This window comes from Lampetra planeri, chromosome 26, assembly GCF_965212315.1.
Source record: "Lampetra planeri chromosome 26, kcLamPlan1.2.h2, whole genome shotgun sequence".
Classification (NCBI taxonomy): domain Eukaryota; kingdom Metazoa; phylum Chordata; class Hyperoartia; order Petromyzontiformes; family Petromyzontidae; genus Lampetra; species Lampetra planeri.
Genome location: NC_136132.1, coordinates 3,019,980 through 3,044,987, shown reverse-complemented (window position 1 = coordinate 3,044,987; position 25,008 = coordinate 3,019,980). Strand labels below are relative to the sequence as shown.

Below are 25,008 nucleotides of genomic sequence, written 5' to 3'. Positions count from 1 at the left end.
ATCTGGTACAATTTCAGTGTGTATAGCATTTCAAAGGAATATTTTCAAGATGGTTTAGAAGGCAGGTACTCCAAATAATCATTACCTATTAATGCAAGAGGCATAACAAATTAGTAAACCGAGACACGGTTTATAATTCACGCCCCTTTGTTAGCGATTTATCAATCCATTTAATTAGGCATGGGGAACATCTTCAATTTAGAATTATACAAAACCCCAGTGGATTCCATGTGCAAGATAAATACGCTGCAACATGTATATTTTAATGGGAGGTGTTTTGAATTAAATAAATGTGAACTGGCTCTACCTGAATCTCTACGTTGCAAATGATGTGGAAGAGATGCCCGCAAGCAGACGCAGACAGAGTGCTCGGCTCTAAATTCAGCGCGAGCTTCCCCCGTGTTAAACACCCCGCACCCTCCTCGGTATATGACACCGAGCTCGCCATCACATATGCTCACACATGTTAATAAAGGTCTCACAGCGCTTTTAAAGCTTGTAACAAAAAACATCCATGTACAATATTTCCAAAACTGTCTTGATAGAACCTCCAATCCAACAAGGTTATTGAAACTAAAACGCGTGGATGGAAATTATGCAAAACCTTCAAGATTCCCAGCAGTCGTTTTAAGGAATTATGACCAAACTTGTAAGTGCCTCTACAATCAAATCCCTTTTCATGTAGACACAAATTGTATTTAATGCACATCTGGGTATTCCTGCATGACGTCACACAAAAGGGAATAAATGAATGCCTTGAAGTGCCAATGGGAATAACTTCAACAATTAACTGAACTTTTCATTGACAACATCCAAGCAAATTTACCTTCAGTTTTCTCCTGAAATTACTTGCTAGACGAGTGTTATGAGATGGGAAGACAAATGCAAATTTCCCATCGAGTCAAAAGAATGTGAATGGTTTAATTCATCACTGCTTTATTGCATTTGTATGATTCACATTTTCATATGGACAGGTTGTTTAAACAATCATACAGCATAACAAAATTGTAATGTGCATATCTTATATAATTCAGCTCATAGCAAGTGACAGAATACATTTTTAAGGCTAAAAATTCCTGTGTAGCCTTGTAAGTAGTACGTTACGCTATGTCCCGACAAAATAAAATTTAACTGAAACGAAAATTTAAACAAAGCTAAAAATGTAAAGCTCAAGAATGGCGCACAATGACCAGCATCATGCAGCAATTAACATCAATGTCAGCTAGTCTTATGTCGTTAATAAATAAAGCTCAAAAAATATAAATCCACAACTAACAAAATAAACTGTTTATTTCAAATGTAAAAAGGCAAAAACATGAATATTAAAAAAAAAATCAGTGTCATAAAAAAAACTGCCAAACAATATTAAATAACAGTAGCAAATTGGATAAGAATGATAAATTAATAAATTACTCGCTAACAAGAACATGACAAAACATTCTATTTTTGTGATATGGTAAGAATCGGTGTACTAGTAAACTCCTAATATGCAGCAGAAATGTGTCAAGCTATACAGAAAATGAAATGTTAGATATTGCTGCCATACATTAAAGGTGAAAGCTTAAAATATTTTTGTCCCTCAAGAAAACCTCTGGCTATTGTCACGTTACAACACATCAACAAAGCATGTCTGACAACACGCCAGGGTGCTGCAGGGCAGGCGCACTTGCCAGTGACAGACGCAGTATCTGTGCGCAATCACTGCAGCCGTTTTCGTCGAGCGGGGCTTCCAGTAAAACAACACGAGGACTTGTCGTTCAATTTTAAACGACGCACCCACAAATTGCGAGCTGCCCTTTTGAGCCCCCAACACAAGCTTTTTCACCCTCGACATTGTCAGCCAATCGTGGGAGGTGTGAACCAGTCGCACGGGCACGCACGCCAGTCTCTCACACTGCTGCTCAGTGCGCGCTTGTCGATGTGACGATGCGACACTGCCCCACAGCAACAGCAAATCATACAAAACACAAATGTGGCAGCAGTGGGGCTCTGCACTTTGCGAGCGCGCATCTGGATATGTTGCCGCATTCAATCAGTGGCCAGAAATGAACGGACTGAAATGCACATTGTGCACAATGTACCTTGTTTGTACTGCATCGTGAAATATTGCCCAGGTTTTGTACTTGCAAACCATTTAGCGGCATGCTACTTTAATTGTTTGATAACAAAGTACTTAATTGCATTCTGTGTATCTTTTCTGTTTGCACTTTAATTACATGCACCATATCCAAGCCAGTCGGGAAAATCTGAATCAAACAATTAAAAACTGGTGATGGGGCTCAGCATAAATCTGCTAACACACCAACTTCCTTTATCAAACTTTCGTCTTATTTTATTACTAAATATAGTTTTGATGTATTTAGTTTTGATTTGAACTCGGTGCCTCTTAGTAGGTCAGATGACAGATCACTCTTTGTAAGAAATTTGGACACCATTGGTAATGGCCTCACAACATTATTCACAATGGTCAAGTCAATGTCAATAAACAAGGCAAAACCATGAATTCTGAATAGAGATATGAACAGCTGCTAATATAAAAAAAATTGTGCCGATTCAACTAATTTAGAAAGCAACTACTTTTAAATACAAATTTCACCCCAAGTTCACAAACACCAGTGAATTCAAGATACCAAAGCTACACAAACCATAGCCAGATGACAACAACATATGAATCAGACATTATAAAGCATAGTGCAATAGTCAAGTCAATTACCATAAATGTAAAGGTAGTTATATTAACTACACCAATTTGCCAGCCACTATCTCCATTGTATTTAAATTAAGACATCAAGAAATATATACATATGCAATTGCACTGAGATGCCAACACACAACATTTTACAATTATAATATTGACCTCCAAATGTTTTAAGGTATGGGGAAACACTTGTTTTAGATGCACTTGAGCTAGATGACTTGAATAGCTTGAAGTAAAATAAAACGATAGATCTTGAGCTAGACCACTATAATCTACAGCATTATCAGCGATGACGAGCTAATTTTGTTTTTTGTTCAACAATACCCTCCACATCACTTGAAAATAAAGAGCTAAGGAAGCCAGCGGTTCTGCAGAAGTGTGTTGGCCCAGCTTGGGACTTTAGCACTGTGCAGTACAACTCATCAAATATTGACGTGTAAATAGAGCTGCCACGAAAACTAGACGCTTGCTTCTGCTTAGAGGTGACGTGTAAAGAGACGCGTTTTAATAAGTGATATTCCGAACGTGCGCATGCGTCTTAGTAATCCGACACAGGCGCGAGGTCAGGTGTCAGATGAATGGAAATGTTGGTGTACAGCTGCTCCACACTGACTGTGGGCTCGAAGCGCAGGTTGATGAGGCCGTCAAGCTGGCTTCTCTCCCTCGAGCGTCTCAGCAGAGAGTACCTGTGTGGGCGACCAAAACAAACAACTTGAAGGAAAGGAGCTAAACAACTGACAACATTACCATCATGTACTGCGAAAGGAGCTTGGCTTGAATGGGGCACAAATGTGCTTATTCCTAGCTGCCTTGTAATAAATTTGCAACATAACACTGTCACCTTAATATGAGGTTGTTCGTGTGTTTTTTGTGTGCAAAATCTATGGTTGGTCTGGCGGGTCCTGTTTTGACTGAACCTTAAAAACGTGTCTCCCGAATGATTATAAACCAGCGGCAAACCAATTGAGATTCAATGGTAATAAACTACTGTCATTATTCGACGGCTCCCGGGTAACTCGTCACTCTGGCCCCCGCCAACCTGTGCAAGCTCCACCTATCCCAACACACACAGGTCCTCAATGGCACTTATCCGTTGTATTATTTTAAAATGAGGTTCATGTTACAAGCCGGGTTATTGTAAAGGATCAGTACCCAGCAGACAAACCAAGCTATCATGTACACGGTCGCATTGTTCATAGTCTTGACCTTGTTCACATCAGCTTTCAAATGACACGTCATTCATTGAAATTGGTGGAGCAGTCTAGGAGTCTTCTTCAAAAAATATTTTTCTCTATTCCATCTCCCTCTATGGAAAAAAATTCGTCTTAATCGGACACTCGGCTTTGCAGACCGTCCAGCAGTATTTGTTTACGAAAACAAACTCTGAACAAGTCAGGCTTTTTAAACAAATGCTGCCGTGTTACCAGTTGTTATTGGCAACAGCACCTCATCTCAACAATACTATTGTATACAAACTCACAATGCATATTTGTGGAGCATTATGGGTAAAAGCATATATGGGAAGAAACCCATTCTGTGTCTCCACGTGAATAAAATATGTTGTATTATATGTACATATTGGTTTTCCAAACAAATATTATTCAGCAGCTTTGTTTAAGCAACAAAACGCTGCACTGGTTTTGACATTATAGGTCATATCAGCAGTTGGGCTTTGTTAAACAAACAATTCTGCATTACCAGATGTTATTTACCCAAACATTCTCCAAAACAAAGCATAACGAATTTGTGTATGCTTCAATAATGAAAAGCGGCAGTATAAATATAAACTTTACCGATGTAGTATTCACTGAAAACAAGCAGCCTGGGCATTGTCGAAAAAAATATAAAGCATTTCTGAAAGAATGTGTGGCTTTAAAGACACCTAACAGCAAAGTGTTTCTAGGCAACTTATTTGTTGGCATGTTCAATACCACCAGTGTAGACTTCGGAGATGAGTACACATCTACCAAACAAAGTAAAGTTTATAGTTGCATTTGTTGGCATATACTTGTAACATAGCACAATCTTGGTGTAATGGTGAAACACACATTTTGAAGACTTTGTAATGTATGAGTTTTCTCGAGATAATGCGGTTTCCTCTCAAATGCAAAACACTCCTTAAAATGTTGAACTGGTCAAACCTTGCATTCAGGATCCTTCTACTAAACATTATAGAGACTTGGCGATGCTTTTATGGATACATGGCATTCATTATTATAATGTTATGCAACTCTTTTCAAGAGGTATTATTCCACTCGTACAAAACTTAGGTAGAAAGTAAAAATCACAAAAAGCATAGATATACATTTAATATATTAAATGGCCCATTTTTTGCAATTTGCCACTACTTGAAGGAGAGCTGGAGTCAAAGCAAAGCAGCTTGGCTGGTGTGGCAGCGTGTTTAAAAAAAAAAGCATGACCAACTGACCGTCCCAGAAACTGAACTTCGCCACGGTGATGATGGGGGATGGATTTGTACCTCCCGATCTCTCCCTCTGGCCGGCTCACATTGTAGCCGGCAAACGTGACCCTGCACGGAAGACATATGCACCAAAGTATTCATGCGACAGGCACATCCACTCCCTCACTACCTAAGGCACAGTGCTGGCAGGCACCGCTGTTCATTTTCTCAAACATCCAGGTGAGAAATACCACAGACTGGCTCAACTGCATATCTACATGAGTATCTACAGTACATGTAGTTGAATATATATTTTTTTATTCCACAGAAATGCGACACCAGGTGGCATTATAAAAGTAACGATCTTATTTCTCATCTCCCGACAGTAACAAGCAACGATAATCTATTTCTTAGCACTTAGAATTGTTGAAAACATTGTGTTTGTTGATAGAAAATAACGTGATATCACTTCGCTAATGGTAAAAAATATGCTGGTGCAGTATTAAATTAATTAAGGTGAAAGAAACCCTAAGTAATAACTGCCACTGATGCATTAACTAATGTGACACCAAATAATGTTCTGCTCAGACAGCCACTTTCACCTGTTCCAGAGATCATCATCCTCTCCACCCCAGCCCCAAAAGGCATTGGGAAATCCATTGATAGTCTTGAACTGTTCTGTAGTAAGGCCCGACACGCCGCCAAAAAATTCAGTGTACGGCAACCTAAATGAAACAATAAAGGAAAGAAACACATTTCTGTCGAATATACAATTTTAAAAATATTTGTAAAACTCTTTAGAAATAGGATTAAAAGAAAGGTTATTGAGTTTGATTGACATGAGATGAACAGTATTTGCAGTGTATGAAAAAGTAAAGTCACATTTATATCTTAAACAGATGAGAACTCAAGAGACAAAGATATTCTCACTTGCAAGAGTAACCAGGGTCACCATAATGATGACAAAAAATACCGAAATGTTCTCTTAGCATAAACAGATAAATATTGAACTGACTTCAGAAGTAGTTTCATATTATTTGCTAGAACCATTCTCTAAACAACTGGTGATAGGTTATTGCGTCACATCGGTGACGTCACATCTGTGATGTCACCCGCATGTGGCAGCGTCACACAGTGTGCCTGCTGACGGCACGCATCCTCCCCCACCCTCCTCGTAGGCCGTGTATTAATCCAAGACAAGAATCCAAGTCTCGGGCGAAGTCGGGTAGTAAAGCTAGTATGGTGTATGTACAATTAAGTTGTGTGTAGGCTTCTCAAATTCATAATCAACGTTTTTTGGGTTTAGATCGCGTTATTTATAAATGTGTCGTAACCCTCCACCACCCGACACGGCCAATCAGTAAAAAAGTGTCACGTTGACAAAAGACAAATAGTTCACTGCTTTAGCCCACCGGTGTGTTGAAGCCACAACATTTACAATTTGAGTACGACGTTTCGCTGGTAATTGCATCCAGCATCATCGGGCAATTCGCCAAAATGGCTTCTCAAAGCCATAGCAATGTTCATACGATATGACAACTCAAACAAAGCTTTGGTACATATCAAAAACACACGTGGTATATGTATATAAATGGGTTGCACCATTTGTTATTGATGTGATTGTTAGAGGGTAGTCAACATTTCAGCATGACAAGTGTTTCAAACAAATCAGCCTAATGGATATCAAAGCCGTACATTTTATAAACAATGTAACCATCAACTTCCAATCACCACACTAAAAGTATGATAAATCAGTTTTAGTTATTGAAGACAGTAGGGCATGTAACTATACCCCCTACCAGTGATTTGATTAATTATCCAGATTCGGGGTCATATTGTATTCCAAGAGTCCTTGTGACAATGTTTTACCTCGTGTTTTTTTAATCGAATTTCTATAGCTGTTTTCTCTTAATTTGCCTAAATGTAACATAAGATAACTTGCATATAATTTAGAGAATTCATAAACAATTTGCTCCCGCATTATTTAATGCAAAGAGCATATGTGTTAGCATCAATGTTTTAATTGATGAAGCAATATATCGTTGGCAATGGCTTGGGGAAGCCTTCATCCAGCAGTGGATTGTTCATGGCTGACAGTGGTGGTGATGATGATGATACAACAGTACAGGCCAAGAATACACATACGCAGTGCTCCACAAACAGCCACATCCCTCACTCACTTGTAGGCATACTTGTCCAACTTGACAGCAAAGTGGCGAGGCATCTCGCTGCACCCGTAGTAGTTACGGTCATTCTCAGGCACATGGTCCACATCGTGAAACACGAAGCAGTCCCAGGAGTATGAGCGCAGTGCAGCCATGAAGCCCGCATTGAAGAGCATTGCACGGTTGAAGAGTCGGCTACCCGCCTGCTCCACAACAAATATGCCAAACTCCAGCCGCTGGCGGTGCAGAATCGGCAGCAGATGCCGGAGTAGGATGGGCAGATGCTCATGCCGGTTGCGGAAGGGGATCAGGATTGCCACCTGTGAGTTTGCAAAATAAAAATTAGCGCAAAGGCTCAGAATTGGAACCGAGGACAGGAGGTGTGCAAGGTGGGTGATTGAGCAGGTAATCCTGTGCGCGTGAGATCAAACTGCAACGCAGGCACATTTTCGGACAATCAGGCGCATGAAAAAAATGTGTTTCATGGTTACTATGTAGTTAACTAACAAGCACAAATGATCGAGAGGACAGTGCTAACAAGGTGGCTACCTTCCCTCTGAGATTCAAATAGTTCAAGACTGATGTCTTAAACGAGTGATTATGGTTTTCAGGAAAATGCTGAAGTGTGTTTCACTTATTGGTAAACCAGTGGTAAAAGTTAATCAGAATCAGTATATTCATTTGTACTGGAGGAATCCGATGAGCTACACAGCTCTTTTTCAGAGATGTCCAGTCGGGGCAGGTCCGAATGTTACAACAATACAAAAACACGATAGCAGTGTAAAAGTGTGTTGTACAAGACCACTGGCTTAAAAAGGGCACAACTGTATTCAATGGTGATAGTAAGAACTGTGATACAAAACAATAGCAATGCTTGGTCAATACAAAGCACATAAATCACACATGTGAATGAACACACAACTCAACAAGCTTAATTTCATTTCTGCTCACTAAGCTAATACAGCGCCACGTAAGCAAATGCATTGTTTTCAAAGCCACGAGTAGCAATTTTAATTGTACTATAATTGTGCGAACATTGCAAACGTTAAGAGTTTTCATTAGAATGCAATCTGTATCATGGTTAAACATACAATGGTAAAGTAATTTAGGATACAGCTAAACATAACCACCATGAAAACCTTTCCTGAGATTTTTGAAGGAACTCTATTGTGTTTAAAGACTAGACATACAGGTCAACTATAGATATACAAAGCAATGAATAGCTTTTTCATCATACTTAAATAAAGATAAATACATTTCCCTTTATAAACAACACTATCAGAAGCAACCTCTAACTTGTATTAACTTCTGCTATTGGTGCCATTTTCCAGACAGCAGTACATGTGGTCAAACATTGTTAAGCATTCATAAGTTTACTATTGGGCAATCGGTGTTGAAAGTCACTGAGTTAACTGTTAAAAAGTATCACATAGAGGCCTGTGAGGCAGAAGTGAAAGTTTCCTCTTTTCATATCCAATGTGTTCCTATGCCTGTATATATTGTCACTAACCACAATAGAATTGACAAAGGATTACACTAACTGGGAGGGAGATGAAACTAGAAATAACAAGTCATTCTCTTGAAATTACATTGAGAGATGAGTCGACAATGTAAAAAAAAATCCACTAACAAAGAACACGCTCACATCTTGTGACGAATACAGTAGCATACAAAATGTAACACGCTGACATTATCTGGATAACTATGACAGCTTAAACAGTAACAGCCATTAACACAAGCTGTCACCGTGGAAGCAGCTGTAATTGAATAAAGATTTTTTGGTGATACGAACCAAGGCGAGGATTGAGACGCAAAGAGTACGCATGGTGCACACTTTATTGATAGATTGCCACAATTTTTGTATATTACTGCAGTGAGCAACCCTCATCCATTCAACTGTTAAAACATCCTGCATAGGCCGGACATAACACAGAGTACTCTATTCACAAAGCTGAGCCATTATCTACTTTACAGGCTATTAACAAGCAACACACGTGCTTCGAAACACAAAGTGCTCATTCTCTTACACTTTAAATCTCAGAGTACACGCTGATTCATTGTGAGATCTGTTTCTTGCGTGGCCAACAAAAAATGTTACCAAAAAAACATTAACAGGTCATAAGGCTGTCGTGCAAACACTTTCTGGCTCCCCATAAAATTATTTGTTTAAGCCACACGCCAATGCCAGCAGCAACCTCCTTTATAATTCAGGGTCACCCAGGGCAGCACAGCCAAGCCACGAACACTTCCTTGGAACTCCTGAGCTAGAATATTTGGACATTGAACAAGGCATCCACTGATTTAACTTAACATGCTACACGTCTGCTCGAATTATTATCGTAAGATATATGCCACAATTCAAAAATGCTTTGTAACAAAGTCATACAAAATACTGTCAACATCGAATTAATGAAATATGCATGTATTCTATTCCAAGTGTCATCATCATGAAAAAAAACATTATATAATATATTTAGAGTAGAGCTGTGTGATTCTCGTGATTCCTAGTCAGGAACTGCGATTGCATTTTTGGAATCAAGACGGTAGGGCAAGGCTTAGCCTGACGAGTGGTGATTCTGAAAACCGTAAATCAAGTCGAGGAGGAACCCACAGAGCTTAGCATCGGGCTGTCAGGTGCCGTAAAATATTCAGATAGTGAGAATTTTTTTAAATTTATAACTGAAAGTAACACTGTACAGTTTGCCATAAAAAGTCCGACTATGCAAACAAAGGCAGCAGATATTTCATATATAAATTAGCATTATCAGATGGTAGATATATGACAGGGTGAGGTTAGATTTGATTTGGTAATTCTAAATCCAGAAGCAAGGTGCACATTACTAGGCCACCTGAATTTTAATAAATTGTACATCTAACAAAATTAACTCAATCCATCATCATTACCAATACTATAATCCTTTACTTTCCCATGCACACTCACTGACTAATTAAAATGCCCATTCTGGCCTAACAGAAATGCAACAAAAGAAACAACGCGAAATAATTATTCTAAATATTCTGTTTAAAACGTCATATTTTAAAGAAAGATAAAACTAAACTGCAATCTAAATTGCAATATTATCTACAATTCCAATTACTGTTTGCAGCCAACGCTTTGCAGATGAACTGTGTTTTTCTTTCTATGAAAGCAAATTTAATGAACGCATGCACAAGTCTGAGCACAAACACCACGATGAACAATTTAAGAAGATAACAATGGTTTAATTGTGAAACCGATTGTTGGTTTATATTGAAAACAATATTAAAAATGGCTTTATGAATTAAATAATTAGCACTGAAGCATTCTTCCAATGAATAAAAAATAATGGTCAGTCAAATTTTGCCACTTCGCCTATTTATCACATTGAATACCACAGGACAAGGCTTTTCTACTGCAAGTAAAATGAATGCCTGTGGTAGTCGGGCAAGATTTCACAATGCCATGCTCCATGGCAGGATGTGCAGTTGTAGCTGTGAATGGTCTTTTTTGTACTATCTTACTACAAGCCAATTGTTCACAACCATTACTGGTCACAACAAAAGGGCTTCCATCTTGTTTTACAGATTCACAAAGTGGACACTGTCCGAAAAAAAATCCACCGTTGTTCCGTGCCTGTTTATTTCTAATGAGCACTGATTTTGTGAGCACTAATTTTGTGAGCACAATATATCTTGCCTTCATGCACTTAGCCTTTTGGGTATGGATCACTGACTCAATGATGCACAAACCATGTATAGAGGAACCATCTGTTCTATATAAACCAGATATCTTCCCTTATTTCTACCTCAGAGTGACAATACAAATTCTCAAGTTTACCGACGAGTGTGTACCGATGTAGAGTGTCCATGAAAATGTATTATTCTGAAACAGCAACAAAAATACTAAAAATGAAAATGTTCCAGTTTGCATGTTCCGTGACAAGCTTAGCAAATATAACACATACAAATACAAACAACAGGGACAAACACGCACACAAGCATGCACACACAAAGCAGCACAAGTGAAAGAGTTCACGGTTTTTCATGAGCATTTTTGTAATGGCTCAATATTATTTTAGTGAAAGAAAGGCACCACCGGCTCTTGCAACAACTGCATGGGGCACTCCAACCATTGCGTTATGCTTGAGCCTCTGCTAGCAAAAGAAAACGGCCACACCCTCCCTACATGGTACCTTCCAGCGAGGCTGGCAATCCGAGGGTCTCCAGAATCCACCAGGCTCGATATGCATGTCGCGCGCCAGCTGGCGAGACACCTCCCCCATGCTCACCTCGCTCATATTCACCTCCATCTCACCCTCTGTGGCACACGTGCACACACACACACACACACGACCGAATGCTTGCGCTGAAGGTCGAGTGCCACCGACTAGAACAGTATCCCCTGTGCTTATTATGCCCGACTTCCATTGCAAGTTAAAACATGTTCAACTAAATAGGGATCTTGTACGCATGCAGTTTTTCCTATTTCCAAATGTTGAGCGATTAAGTCTTTAGTGCTTACAAAGCAAAAGTGGGATGCTGCCTGTGGGAGCTATTTGAGCTGATTGTGAGCGGATGCAATTAGCCTTCATGAAACGTTGATGTGGCATCTTAGAGTGCATTTTTAGTCACAAATTATTCACTGTAACCAACATGCAAACGTGTTTGTATGCATTAAACGTACGGTTTAACCAACAAAATGAGAATGAAAATGAACAAATGCATAATGAAAAAGCTAATACAAATTTCTTTCAGCAAAATGAAATGAGATATTTAATAAACACTCAAAAATACATTTAAAAACAAGTTAACTCAACAGTTAATAAAAAAGGACAGCTAAAATTACAGAATTTAAGGGCTCTTTTCTTATTTAGGTAAAATTTAAATGAAGATTTTTTTTTAGAACATGTATGTGTTATCTACGTTTTAATAAGTCATACGTATGTTTACTATGTATGTAGCCAAGTATTATCAAGGTGTAAATAATGGTTGTGGTTTCTGAAGGTCGAATGCATTTCAGACCAAAAATTGATGCAATACCAAAAATTATAACCGGTGACCACATTAAAATTATATAAATTTGGCTTTTCGAAAACATATCCTTGGCTCACAATAGCTGAGTTGAGCTACACAAGCCCTTTTTCCCTCACTTTGCTTTACAAGGATGATGGTAGGCAATATGGCAAACATAAATGTGACTACTTGCTTTAAAAACCCAAAAGCATAAAAAATATATGCAAAAAAAAGGACGGTGGTCAGGAACCAAGGCCCCTCTACTACTAGAAGACTGCCCGAGTTTTCATGTTCCCGCTCTGCAGTGGCAACTGCCGTAGGGAAGCTGTTACCTGTCAGTAATATCTATACCTACATGGTCACCGACTCTTGACAAATAAAATATGAATAAAATAATTTCTGGAATTTCTTTTGGTGGTTGACTAGGTTGGGAATATTTAGCCAGAATGGATTTGCTTTCAACTGTAGTGGGCATTTAGCCAAGGCATTGGGCCATTGGGTGAAAATAGCTGAAGTGATATGCATGAATTCTTACTCATGGATGGCAGTCGCTCTGGACAAATGTGGTCTGGCCGATAAGTAAATCCTGCTGGCAGGTAAGTGGTCATCTCCATCTGATAATCACTCGAGTTTATCCGGTATGCTGTCGATTCTGTAATGGAAACATTTTAAGGTAATACAATATGCAAATTAGCGTATGAAAATTTTGAATAAAATTATTGTTTTGTGCTCTTACACACTACCACACAGTCCCTAATAGGGCCAAGACCCTGACTGTATTTTCTAATTAAACCTTCAAAATGTATTCATGAGTTGATTACTGCTAATATTAGCAGCATGTTTGGAGAGTTGTTTTCCATTCTTTAAATGTGCACACTGTAGTCGTGTTATACAACCAGTAACATCTCTATTTAAACATTTCCAACTTATAGCACAAATTCTCTCAAAAAGGATAAAAACTGCCACCTACTATAGTATGCATCACACACACGGGTCAATTTGTTACAAAATCATTGATCCAATAATACAGACAAATGTGTTGAGTGTTTTGGTCTCTTCCCACGACCACCCCATTCCCCAGTTCGAAATGTTGTGGGGATTTTAAATCGAAAAAATACCCTAATTGAAAGTGTTACAAATACAACCTGCAAAGCACTGCAGTGCCTATATGATATAAACTAAATATGTGAGATATGTTTTATTTAATGTGAATAGAAGGTGGTTATAAGTGGGATATAGATCAGAGCATTGAGCTGGCACGGCTGAGCCGAGATTAGAACCCAAACAGCTGCCAATAATTAAAAGCAGGTTCTCAAGTAGAGTGAGTTGATTGTCGCAGCCGGTTACCATTGAATCATATAAATTTGGATTAACACTTTATTTGGCGAAATGTCAACATTAGAAAAATATATCGGTATGGCTGTCATGTAACTAATAATTTCAAGCAGAGCTTAAGGAAAAATGCTCCCCCCGACTGTGTAAAGGATAAAAAGGTCAACAAAAGTATGTATCAGTACTGTGAAAAATATGTTCCATGGGACATTCTTTGACGTGGGCCCCACTGCTCTGCAAGATCTCCGAATGTATTTTTTGTCTCGTGACAACTGTAAGAAATTTGGGGAAATTATATTTTTCACGTCATTAAAAAGTCTACCGCAATTAAATGGAGTCCATTGACTGGGTTTCCTGCACCAGCAGTAATGAAGTTGCACTGCGGGGCATTAATGCAGCAGTCTTAAAACTCAGTCACCAAGTAATCTAAATTGCTGCTAGATTACACCAACACTGAAAACAAGCCCCCTTCTGTCCATACACAACACGTCAAATGCCAACCGGCAGTAAAGAACATATTTGGCTATGTAAAATACCACGTGATTCACTGTGTATTTGCTTGTTATATATTTTTTTCCCAATGGATGCATTAATTCACTATGTATGGTGAACCATTGATGGTGAATTAAGACAGGTTATGAGAAAGGTGTGTGTTAATAATGATTAAACAATGATGATAACGATGTACAGGTTTCCCTTGCTTAATGCAGTCGACGCATTCCAACCAAGCACACAAAGCAAAGTCGCACGAGACAGCTGCCTATCGAGTAGCTCAAAAGTACACACAATGTTGTCCCACATCAGACCTCGTAGCCGCATGAGTGAATTCAAACCGCATATTTTTTATTTTGGGTAGAAATGGGTTAGCCGCATACATGCGAAATCGCACAAACTGAAACCGCATAAAGAGAGGGAAACCTGTAAATGTTAACAGCAATACTTGGTAATGACGATGTCACTCTACTTATGTGAGAGCAGTCTCAAAGGTACTCGTCAAAGGTCGCAACCGGGTCCCCGATACCCTTACCCTACCCGATACCCGGCTACCCGTACCCGGCCGGGTACGGGTAGGGTACGGGTACCCGTTTGCGACCCTGGTGCGGCCGGGTACGGGTAAGGAATCAAAACCCGTTTGCGACCTCTGGTACTCGTACTTTGTGGTAACTGAAACATTTTTCTACCCCACACAATTCCTGCCCAGTGAAGGCAAACGATAGACAGAAAGACCAGTTGACCTCTCACCAGTATCGTTTAGGGACGAGTTTGGCGCCCTCATGCCAACCCGGATCACCTGTGCGTAGAAATTCCCCAGGCTTCGATGCACCTCACTGGTGCGTGCTTGGATCACAAACAGGTACGTGTTTGCTGCAAGACAGGACAAGAGTAAAGGTGCTCTCTATGAATCATTGTGTACCATGTCAAATAAACACCATATGCATGTTTAATTATTAAACACACACTGCACAAGCATGTAAACTGCCTTGGATTATGTAATCCTGTACCCTTGTAAAACATTTCAAAAGTGTTAGTGTTAAGACTATTTAAAATGAAAAGGAAACGAACATTCGTGAAGATTTTAATCAGACCTTACAAATGTCTGTCCGTGAACATTGTCATTTCTCGATTAATTTACAAATATGCTTCACTAAGCATATGCATTGTCATCCGCATCATTATTCATTCATAATGCTCTCATCATTATTCTTAAATATTAATTAACATCATCAACACTTCATGAATGCTTACAATTATTCATCAACGATGTGATGTCTATCCCGATTGATAACTAAAGCAAACCAATTACTGGGACAAGAACAGACCATCCTTAATCTAATTTTTTTCATTTCAAACTGACCTTGTGCACCAATGGCCTTGATGTAAAAAAGCACGCTGTACAAAGGAAGATATTTCATAAGGAATCCAGGGAAAATAGGTACCAGAATGTGGAGTAAGCACAATTGCCTGAGGGCCTGCAAGTGGCAATTTGTACCCCAGTCCCAATAGATAGCACGCAGCCAATGATGTCTTAAACACATTTTCTTTGCTATAAACTGGGCTGCGTGTTATTTTGGGATTGAGAAAACATGCTTACAATTTTCCTACCTATAATCCATGTTATGCAAGACATCATTTGAAGTACCCATGATCTTTTTCAGTATTTTTACGATTTTTTAAAATGTTGTCGCAAATTGTAGCGTCACCTTATAGGCATGTGAAAAGTAAGTAACCATCAGCTGCAGTAAGCTAGCATTACTTCCAGGATTTGTAAGCAATGTTTCTCTTAATTCAGGATGTTCATCAAGTTTACTGATTATATGTATTGATGGCCAGATTTAGTTCTGAGACTTTTTATTTACACGTGGTATTAATCTATTAGAGTGTTCGGCATATGGGGGCAGTCACAATTAAAATTACACGAAGCATCACAATTGACATATGTAATGAAACTTAAAAAATCAATGGAAAATGTTTTATACGTGCTGTTTCTATACAACTTTCACTCAATTCATGTGAGCTATATGTGCATACGGCACCCATGGGATCAATTTGGCCATCAGCGCAAGTAGCACTGGATGCACTCTCGTCAAATGAGTCACTAAAATAATGTATACACGGTGGAATAATAAAAAAAATGGTTGGTTGTCATACACGTCAGCTGGCTCAGAACCTCACGAGGCTCATTTTTAGCTCCGTTGCCTCTGGATTTGTGCAGCGCAGCAGATTCACCATGGCAACAAACCCATCCCCGCACTGCGACCGGTCGCCATGCCGAGCGACGATGTCTAAAACTGACTATGTGAGGCGACTGCTTCTTTTACGTATTAAAGAAAGCAATTTGCGGCAAACATTTTTGCAGAACTGTGAGAAAATGGGAAACTGCACAACACTGCTTTTTAGTGGCAGCTGAGGGTTTCATTCTTGGCAGACATGTTTTTTTACTTTATAAAAAATAAAATGGCAGGTCTTGTTGGAACAATTATGTAGCTTAGTATGAAATTTATAGTTTGGATATCCAATCAACCTTGAATAAAAAAATGGGATAAGTCTTAAAATGAGGAGAAAAACGCAATTACAAAAGGTATTGCTTTGGCCGAGACGTATTTACAATAATAATTCAAGATGACAAAATACATAACGGCTAATATGTTGGCCAATGTTTAATTTCTCTCAACATAATTTTACAGTCATATGATGTTTCCATACACACCAAGCTCTGTTTCAATGTTATGACTTGAACAATGCATATGAATTCACATGAGACTGTTTAAATACACCAGATGTGAAATTGTTAAATATGTGAGCATGCTAAAAGGGTGGGTGTGGTTTTTTTGTAAGTTATACCCAGGGTATCTCGTTATGTTCACATGTTTACACAAACCTAAGCATTTTTTTTTACAAAAACAGTTTCACAATCTTCTAAATTAGTTTTTGCACAATATGGTATGAAGTGTGCATGTTTAAATATGCTGAATGTAAGAGTTTGGCAACGTTTTTAAAAAAGGCAAAAAATTCGTGCTATAATTGCATTATCCAACTATTTCAAATGAATATGGCAAGAAAACTCGAGATCGGATAGCTCAGCTCCAGGCAATTATGCTGCTCATTATTTTTTCGAGATGGCGCATTTAACAGCTTAAATCAAGTGGCGAGCTGGAGATACCCCCCGGAGTAGTGCATGTGGTTTTGCACATATGCAAGGTAATAATCGCATCAGCAATAGAACAATTGCATAACAGCATAAATATTATACCATTGTCATTCATATGCCATTAATGTTCTTCTGGCCATTTGGAAAATATATGACCAGCAAATCCTCAATATAGGAAAAGGATCATCAACTTGAAACAAGACGTAGCAGGAATGGACATTGCAGATTTTTTTCTTAATTTCAAGACATCTGCTCTTATTCTGAGCATGCTTCCTAAAATATCACCAGATGTCACATTCACAAAACGTAGCTGTTGTATGTTTTCAAGTGTGACACTAAACAATGAGAAAGCAGAAGTTATAATTTTGGCAGTAAGTGTGCTAACCATAATAGGTTAAGATATAACAAATCTGCCCAACACTTTCATAGAGAGTACTGAAAGTGGTTTTAATTTTTTATTCTAACTTTTTCACTTTTGCACAGAATAATTGTCAAGTGACCATTTTGCAGCTCCTGTGGTAATAGTGCTTCACAGACTCAAAATGAGACATTCTATGGCAAGTGAGCAACATAATGAAGGCCAATGCAGCAAGGACATAATTACACAAGCAGACAACAGGGAGGTGCAAAGATGAGTTGAAGAATGAAATGGGTGGTCCAGAGAAGATTTTCCATTGATTTCACACGGCAATCAAATGTTCTTTCAGACCACAATACTCTGGGCTCTCTCTCTCAAATTATTCTCATCAACCCTGAACAATTTTAGTTCATTATCGCTGATTGGCAACACTGAGCCATTAAAAGAGCGTACAGACAAAAAATAAATCAAGATACATGAAACATGCTTTACTTCATCTCTGGGAAGACATATATTTAGCCGTATTTTTTATCTCACATTTTTTTTTAAGTTGAGGAGAGGTGTTTAAAAGAGACTTTCTAATTCTTTGCATCTCTAAACTAGAAGCAAATTAAAAAGAATAATGGTGTCTGTATAAAACATGCAAACAAATAAGGAGTTTAAAGATATGTTTGCTTTTGTGTAATGCTAGAGGATATATTTTTTTACATATTGTCTTTCTTTTACACGAGCTATGTTGCTGTTCCCAGTGTGAAATTGTAAACATCGTTTTCTGTACTAAACTAAGATATACTTTCCAAAAACAGATTTTATGAACTTGGCTATATGTTAGTGTATTAGCTACTAGCAGGAATAACATCTGCCTCTGAATACCAAATTAAAGGTGAAAAAGAACACTGAGCCACTTGGCCTGCACATGGTTGCCAGGGCATTTGCTAAGCTCTGTAGCAGCATGTGGCTGCTGTTCCCTTAGAGAAAATTTTGCAGCGTCAGATGCTACCCGAGTGCACGGGAGTGAACATTTCTCTGACCAAACATCTATGCATTACTGATGACCTGATTTTCCCAATTATTCTGATGCCAGTGGCAATGTATAAATGTGATACTGGAGAAGTGACATCATCTACACCTGCATGGGGAAAGAGGCTTTTAGGGTTCAATGGCTTTAAAAGTCCATTTCAGTAGCAAGGAAACTTTCATGTAGCAAAAATAGGTTTCATAATAAACGTCGCCAATTGCCAAATGATGCTGGATGCAATTACCAGCGAAACGTCGTACTCAAAAATTGTAAATGTTGTGGTTTCACTCTTCAACACACCGGTGGGCTAAAGTAGTGAACTATTTGTCTTTTGTCAACATGACACTTTTTTGCTGATTGGCCGTGTCGGGTGGTGGAGGGTTACGACATTTATAAATAACGCGCTGTAACCCAAAAACTTTTAATATTAATAATATTGGTCGCAAAAGCCTACGTGTTAAAAATACGTTTATTTATAGTGGAAATAGCTTAATATTTTCCTGGTATAGCTCATGATATTTTAGAATGTAATCATTCTGTGCTACCTTAGAAGGGTTTTGATGATTTTTTTCAATTTCCAAATTGGGAGAGTTGGTGAATATATATGTTGTAACATTTTTATATTTCACTAATAAGCCAAGAAATAAAATGAAAAAAATGTCATGGGCTCTTCACACATTGTAGTCTGTTACTCCATATAACTCTGCCTTAGGTCAATCTTGATTCCCTGTTAAGGGAATAATAAAATATAAAATGTCCAATTTTCTGACTTCTAAAATAAGTCTAAGTGGTCTCAAACATGGCCTCCTGAATTTAAGTTAAAGCCACAACATGGTTCCATACTCCTGTTGCTCATGAGCACCGAAGTCAACCAACTTTATTCCTATAACAACAAATGGCTCTTCACATTAAACAGCAAAGGTACGGTTACATGCAGACTAAACGAACCATAAAAGTGGTACATGACCACAATGGTATACAGGATTTGGCAAATATATTTATGATATTTTGTTTCTAGTGTCTTGCCATTTTGTAAAAAAAACATTGCTGCAAGTAATCCTTCCCAATGGGATGGTCTTTAAATTAATAGCATTACCAACTGAGCTAATTTTACATATATAAAATATGAAAATTACCACAGTATTTTAAATTTTAAAAAGTCTCTAAACCAAAGACTATAAACCTTCTCCAAATGGTTGAAACCCTACCACATGTCTACTCATTATCTTATATGGCAGTTGAAACCAGATATGTTGTGCATTTCTAAAATTACAATTCATTATTGTGACATAATTCCAGCTCTGCGTCGGAGATACACTACACCAGAAAACATATCCTTTACTGTATCCCTCATGCAGTACAATGTTTAAACGAAGAACAATGACAAGTGATGACTACTTTCTACACAAGTTCTGTAATGAATAACACTGAGAAACCAACGTCAAACGGTACAGTCTGTTAGACTATTGTAGGTACTTTTTAAATACACTAAGATATGTCACATCAACAAATACACCGTATAAGGCTGCTTTGTGCAAGGACTGCTAAAATATAATAAGGTTTGGAAAGGCATCAATCTTTCATCAAGTGCCACTTATAAAATGCAAGCCAATGGCATCAGAATTATGCTAATGACAACTGGGGGCATGAAAAAAAACAATGATTGGTGCTATGTATTGTATATATCTAAATCGTGAAATCCCACTATATTGTTGTAAAAAAATGTCTGCGAACATTCATTGTATGTTATTGTACATGGGGCCAAGGATACTACCCACTTCAGCACATTATAAAACTGTCAGATGGCAGCTGAGCAATGGATTTGGTCTCCTTGAAAAAAATTTCGTCTAACAACTCCTTACTGTTTCACAAACTATTCATAGCAAGCCGCAGTCTGGAATACATCGGCATGCTGGCCACATTTGCATGCTCCAATTTAAAATTATGCCACACATTTTATGACATTATAGCGATCAGGCAAGCTGCCACAAGATTAAAAAAATATTTTTTTTTCCACAATACTAAGCTGCCGCAGTCACAAAGCCATGACTTACCATAATCATGCCAATATATGTGCATGTAGCTCTTAAAATTCCACCATAAGCACAGATTAGAACAAGCACACTGTAAACTTAAAGTGTGGCATAAAATAATCATATTAATACAAATAGTGAACTCAAATTACAGTGGAAAATTTATGAGCTGACAGGGCTATCCAGAATCCGGTTCAGGAGCATCTATTGCAATTTAACACACCTGACTTTGCAACTATGGAAATCCCAGGCCTCAATTTTCTCATATACACATTACAGTAATTCTAAACTGAGCGCTCAGAAACGCAAAATCGATATGCTACGCACAAATTGTATGTGCTAACAAATGTTTTTTTTGTGCACATTATACCAATGTGCACAAAAAGATTCTTCTTCTCTGGCAATACCTCCGATGTTGAATGTGAACATTGAATTCATCCTGAAAAACCTGTCTGCCCGCAATGCACATCAGCTGTTTTATTTACATATTTCAGTTTCATTTAATGGTGACATGCAAAAACACAGCCAATAGCTCCACTTCAAGCCAAAACATTCCGTAATTTTGTATTTTACTCTGCTAACTTCCGCCCATGCTGCCCTATGCATATCTCCAGGCCAGGAAGATATGTTTACAATGTTTTGAGGTTTTATACTACTATCCATTAATACAATTGGCTCTTGTCAAAAACTGATATATGCATGAAGTGGCAGATGTTTACTTTAAACGTAATGGTTTGGCAAAAAAACCCATTAGCATCAATAATTCATTTCAATTATGAGCATTTACCACAACCCTCAGAATGAACTTTGAAAGAAATGTGTGATTTAAGGCAAACAATGTGGTTGGTATGCTGTTTGTAAGCACTCGTGTAACCAGCTGTAGTTACTGATGGGAAGAGGAACGTATGCACTCCAGGCAAACGCCACTTTGTTGTAAACACAGCCAACATGAGGGTAGCGAATGTTCCCAGCTGAGAGTCCTAGAGAACGGTGGCAACTACAAAGCCTATTAGAGTACAGCCACCAGGCAGTGCCAAAAGGCAAACATAAGGCTCAGTGTCACAGAACAGAAAAATAAGAACCATCAAATAAGAGAAATATCAGCCTATGTCCTGTACAGTACTGCTGATATGTTTATATATTTATTATATTTAAATGTCCATGTGCAGCGGCTAGATACAATAACTTGTTTAACTGTTAATTTACAAGGAGGTCCGTGTGGTTTTATTCTGTACCGTAATACTGTATATTGCATTATTGCCATTTCGCTGACGGTCAATTCAGCAATTTGGGACGGCAAATGTCAATACAAGCAAGCTCGCAATGTACACCATATACCATATTTCCACCCATGAGCATCTCGTATTTCAAAGTGGTTGTTGTTGGCTTCTTTTTCACACCACTCCCTTGTATCCCACCTCTCATCTCTCTCCATTCCATCCTCTGCCTTTTTTTATATGCCCACTATGCAATTTTACGGTTTGCCGTCAGTCCATCACCTTCTGTATATAGACAGTTCGCCATCAGTCAATCACCTTCTCTATTCGGTGAGTGCCATGTTCATATAAAAAAATGTTATCCGCATCTCCTTTTGTGCTTTGGCATGGCTTTCCAAACACAAAGATCGTACCCAAAGCCCCAAGCAATAAATATCTTAACAATATGCCATTTCATAATTCTGACCTTGTATACGACTGACTTGCGCAGATGCAACTTCCAATGAAAGATTAGCAGGTGAAGACCATTTTTTTTAACACTGAATTGTGTCATTCAATCATACTCTCCCAGCAGGAATCAATGGATGGGTGCTGCCGGAAATCAAACCTATTTAAAGCACGTGGCCCACCACATAGAAAGGTTGCCTACCACCCACAAAGCAGACAAGCATTTTTGTTATCAGTGTGTGCACAGCTCCGTCGCTGTCAGCCAATACGAGACATTGGGGAATAGAATCTGGTAGGCGCTTAGAAAGCAGCTGTGACAGTTATTGGTGTTAGCATGGAAGGGGGGTAAAACCAAGTTGGAAATATATCAAACGCTGGTAAATAACAAATCAGATATATATAATTAGCCGAGATGTAATTGGTTTTGAGGCCTATTTCCATTGTACCTGTATTACGTCTGCTTTAAAATAGATTTTTTCATATATATTCTTATGAGCATATTGGGTGGACCTGTCTTCAATAAACCTTATCTCTGCCCTGGGGTGATAATATTGATGGTGCAAAACAGATCAACATTTGCACAGGAGGGAGAGCATTGGTGCACATTTCGATTTTATGAAATAATTTTTTAAATCTTTTTTTTATATCTCTATAATGTATTTATGGAATAAGCCAAAAACGATCAACACTCAGCATTAATACATTAAAAAACATGCTTGCTAAATTACAATTAAAAAAACCTGTGGAAAGAAAACGTTAAAAGGTTGCTGCTGGCAAGACAACCTGCAAAGCGTTAAAAATCGCACAAAACGAGAAAATTTAACAGAATTCACAAGCAACGAAATACAACCTCGTCAATTTAACGCCCCCCTAAAAAAAACCAGAGCCCCCCTCATTAATTGACAAATGTGCCCCCTTCTCCACAAAAACCCTAAAGAATCCCCTCCCCATTCATTGACAAACGAGGGTGGGCTGCAATTCTCCACCCCCATCACGCACCAACACACATGCGGACGAGGGCCAAACACATTTTTGTTAATACAATCTTTGGAATATTTCTCCGCAAAAAAAAATAATGCATTCATACGTAAAAAAAACCACGACCGTTATTGACGACGCGTTAACGTACAAAAAATATAAAAACAACCTCGCAGAGCTTTAAAACGCTTTAAACACGCACGTATTTTTTTTGGTAAATAATAATTTCGTGCCAATTTATATTTAAATGTGAGCCGTGATGCGCCCCCCCCCATCCCCCTTCGTCTCACCTATGCCCGGTGCGACGTAAATGAAGTACATGAAAGACGATGAAAAACTGAAGAGGAAAAGCAACGCCAGCAAACGGCGGGACGATTTCTTCATCTTAGTTGCAATTTGATCTTGTGTATATATTTTTGAACGTTCGCCACTGTTTGTAATTTTTTTTAATTTAATGCTTTTAGTACAAATGTATTTCTCTTCAGCGCAAGCGACGATAGCTCGTCCGCCGCCACCGCCGCCGCCTTCCCGCCGTTGCCATGAAGGGGGAAGTCGCCCAGAACGACTACATTTCATCGCGCGCATAGGCGGCACCACGGCCCGCGTGAGCCAATCACAGACCGGCGCCACCGCTTACGCGCACTACCAAATCGGAGCGCTCTATGCGCGTGCGTGTTATGAAATGCGATTGCACGCGTTGGTGTATTTCGTAGCGCGGATAAGTATACGCAGCCCGATTGGCTGATGAGCAATAATAACACCCATACTCCTCAAAGGGATATTATAATGCGACGTTTCGGGCAATGGCCCTTCCGTTTAGGGCAGTGTTATTGGCGAATGTGTTTGAGTTGTATTATTTGTGCGCCACTGCCAATGCAGAATCACAATAAAAATGGGTAACTGAAAATCAGGGCCGTCCATAGTGGGGGGCACGGGACAAATCCCACCGCATTGGGCCCCCCTCGACGCCTTCAAACAAACCAAACTGAAGCGCCACCTCCCCCCCCCCCCCCCAAAGCGCGGGGCCCGGGGCGGTCGCCCCGATTCGCCGTACCGTCGGGACGGCTCTGCTTAGCTACATGAAAACTATGATTTGTCTCATGCAAAAGTGGCATGGACCATTCGCTTGCCAGCGGGGACTTTACAAATGTGGTGACGGCGGTACATTGAGCCCGCTCTTGCGCATGACGTCAAGGGGATATTTAACGTCCGATGTGAAGCAGGCGGCGTGTAGTGTTTTGTGGTAGATGCGACCGCACTAATGACCGGGTCGGCCGCTGGATTCGAACCGCGCCCCCACCCGCCCCCCTGCAACAAGAGGCGAACTCGCATTCTGTACCTCTAAGCCATGTCACCGCAGTAGATTGTACTACTATCACATCACTGCATTGTTTTATGTTACATTTGACACGAGATTGACCAGCTTAGTGCAACAGTTTTCATGAAAGCACGACTGATTTATGATTTTTGGGAAAATAATAAACGGTTTATTACAACCGTTTGACATTAAAACTTTTGGGGGGGAAATCACAATTTTACATTTTTAACCATTATTTGGTTTTAAATCAACACTTCATTGTTCAGTCGATTTCCTGTACATAGTCGCACCAATGGCGTTTCAACAGCACGCCAAGGCTCTGCTGAAGCAATTATGTGTATTGACAGCATTGTCAACCCCTTTCAGCTTTGCGATCATATTTAATCCATCATTTCTATTATT

General features: G+C 39.0%; 1 protein-coding gene across 1 annotated transcript; it reads right to left on the bottom strand.

Moving 5' to 3' along the window:
• Positions 1-908: 908 nt before the first annotated feature.
• On the bottom strand, positions 909-23,834 carry LOC144727576 (beta-1,4-galactosyltransferase 5-like). Its single transcript, XM_078606471.1, has 8 exons — positions 23,579-23,834; positions 14,831-14,953; positions 12,792-12,908; positions 11,437-11,561; positions 7,280-7,584; positions 5,702-5,824; positions 5,127-5,228; positions 909-3,384 (listed from the first exon to the last, which is right to left on the bottom strand). Exons 1-8 carry the CDS (start codon positions 23,670-23,672, stop codon positions 3,237-3,239), a joined length of 1,137 nt encoding a protein of 378 aa, XP_078462597.1. The 5' UTR covers positions 23,673-23,834; the 3' UTR covers positions 909-3,236.
• Positions 23,835-25,008: the final 1,174 nt, after the last annotated feature.

Coding starts and splice junctions, on each gene's coding strand:
- LOC144727576 (XM_078606471.1), bottom strand. CDS start 23,672: ATGAAGAAATCGTCCCGCCGTTTGCTGGCGTTGCTTTTCCTCTTCAGT. Junction 5,825..7,279: donor TTGGACAAGTATGCCTACAA/GTGAGTGAGGGA, acceptor TGTTTCATTTAG/GTTGCCGTACACTGAATTTT. Junction 3,385..5,126: donor GAAGTTCAGTTTCTGGGACG/GTCAGTTGGTCA, acceptor TCGCCCACACAG/GTACTCTCTGCTGAGACGCT.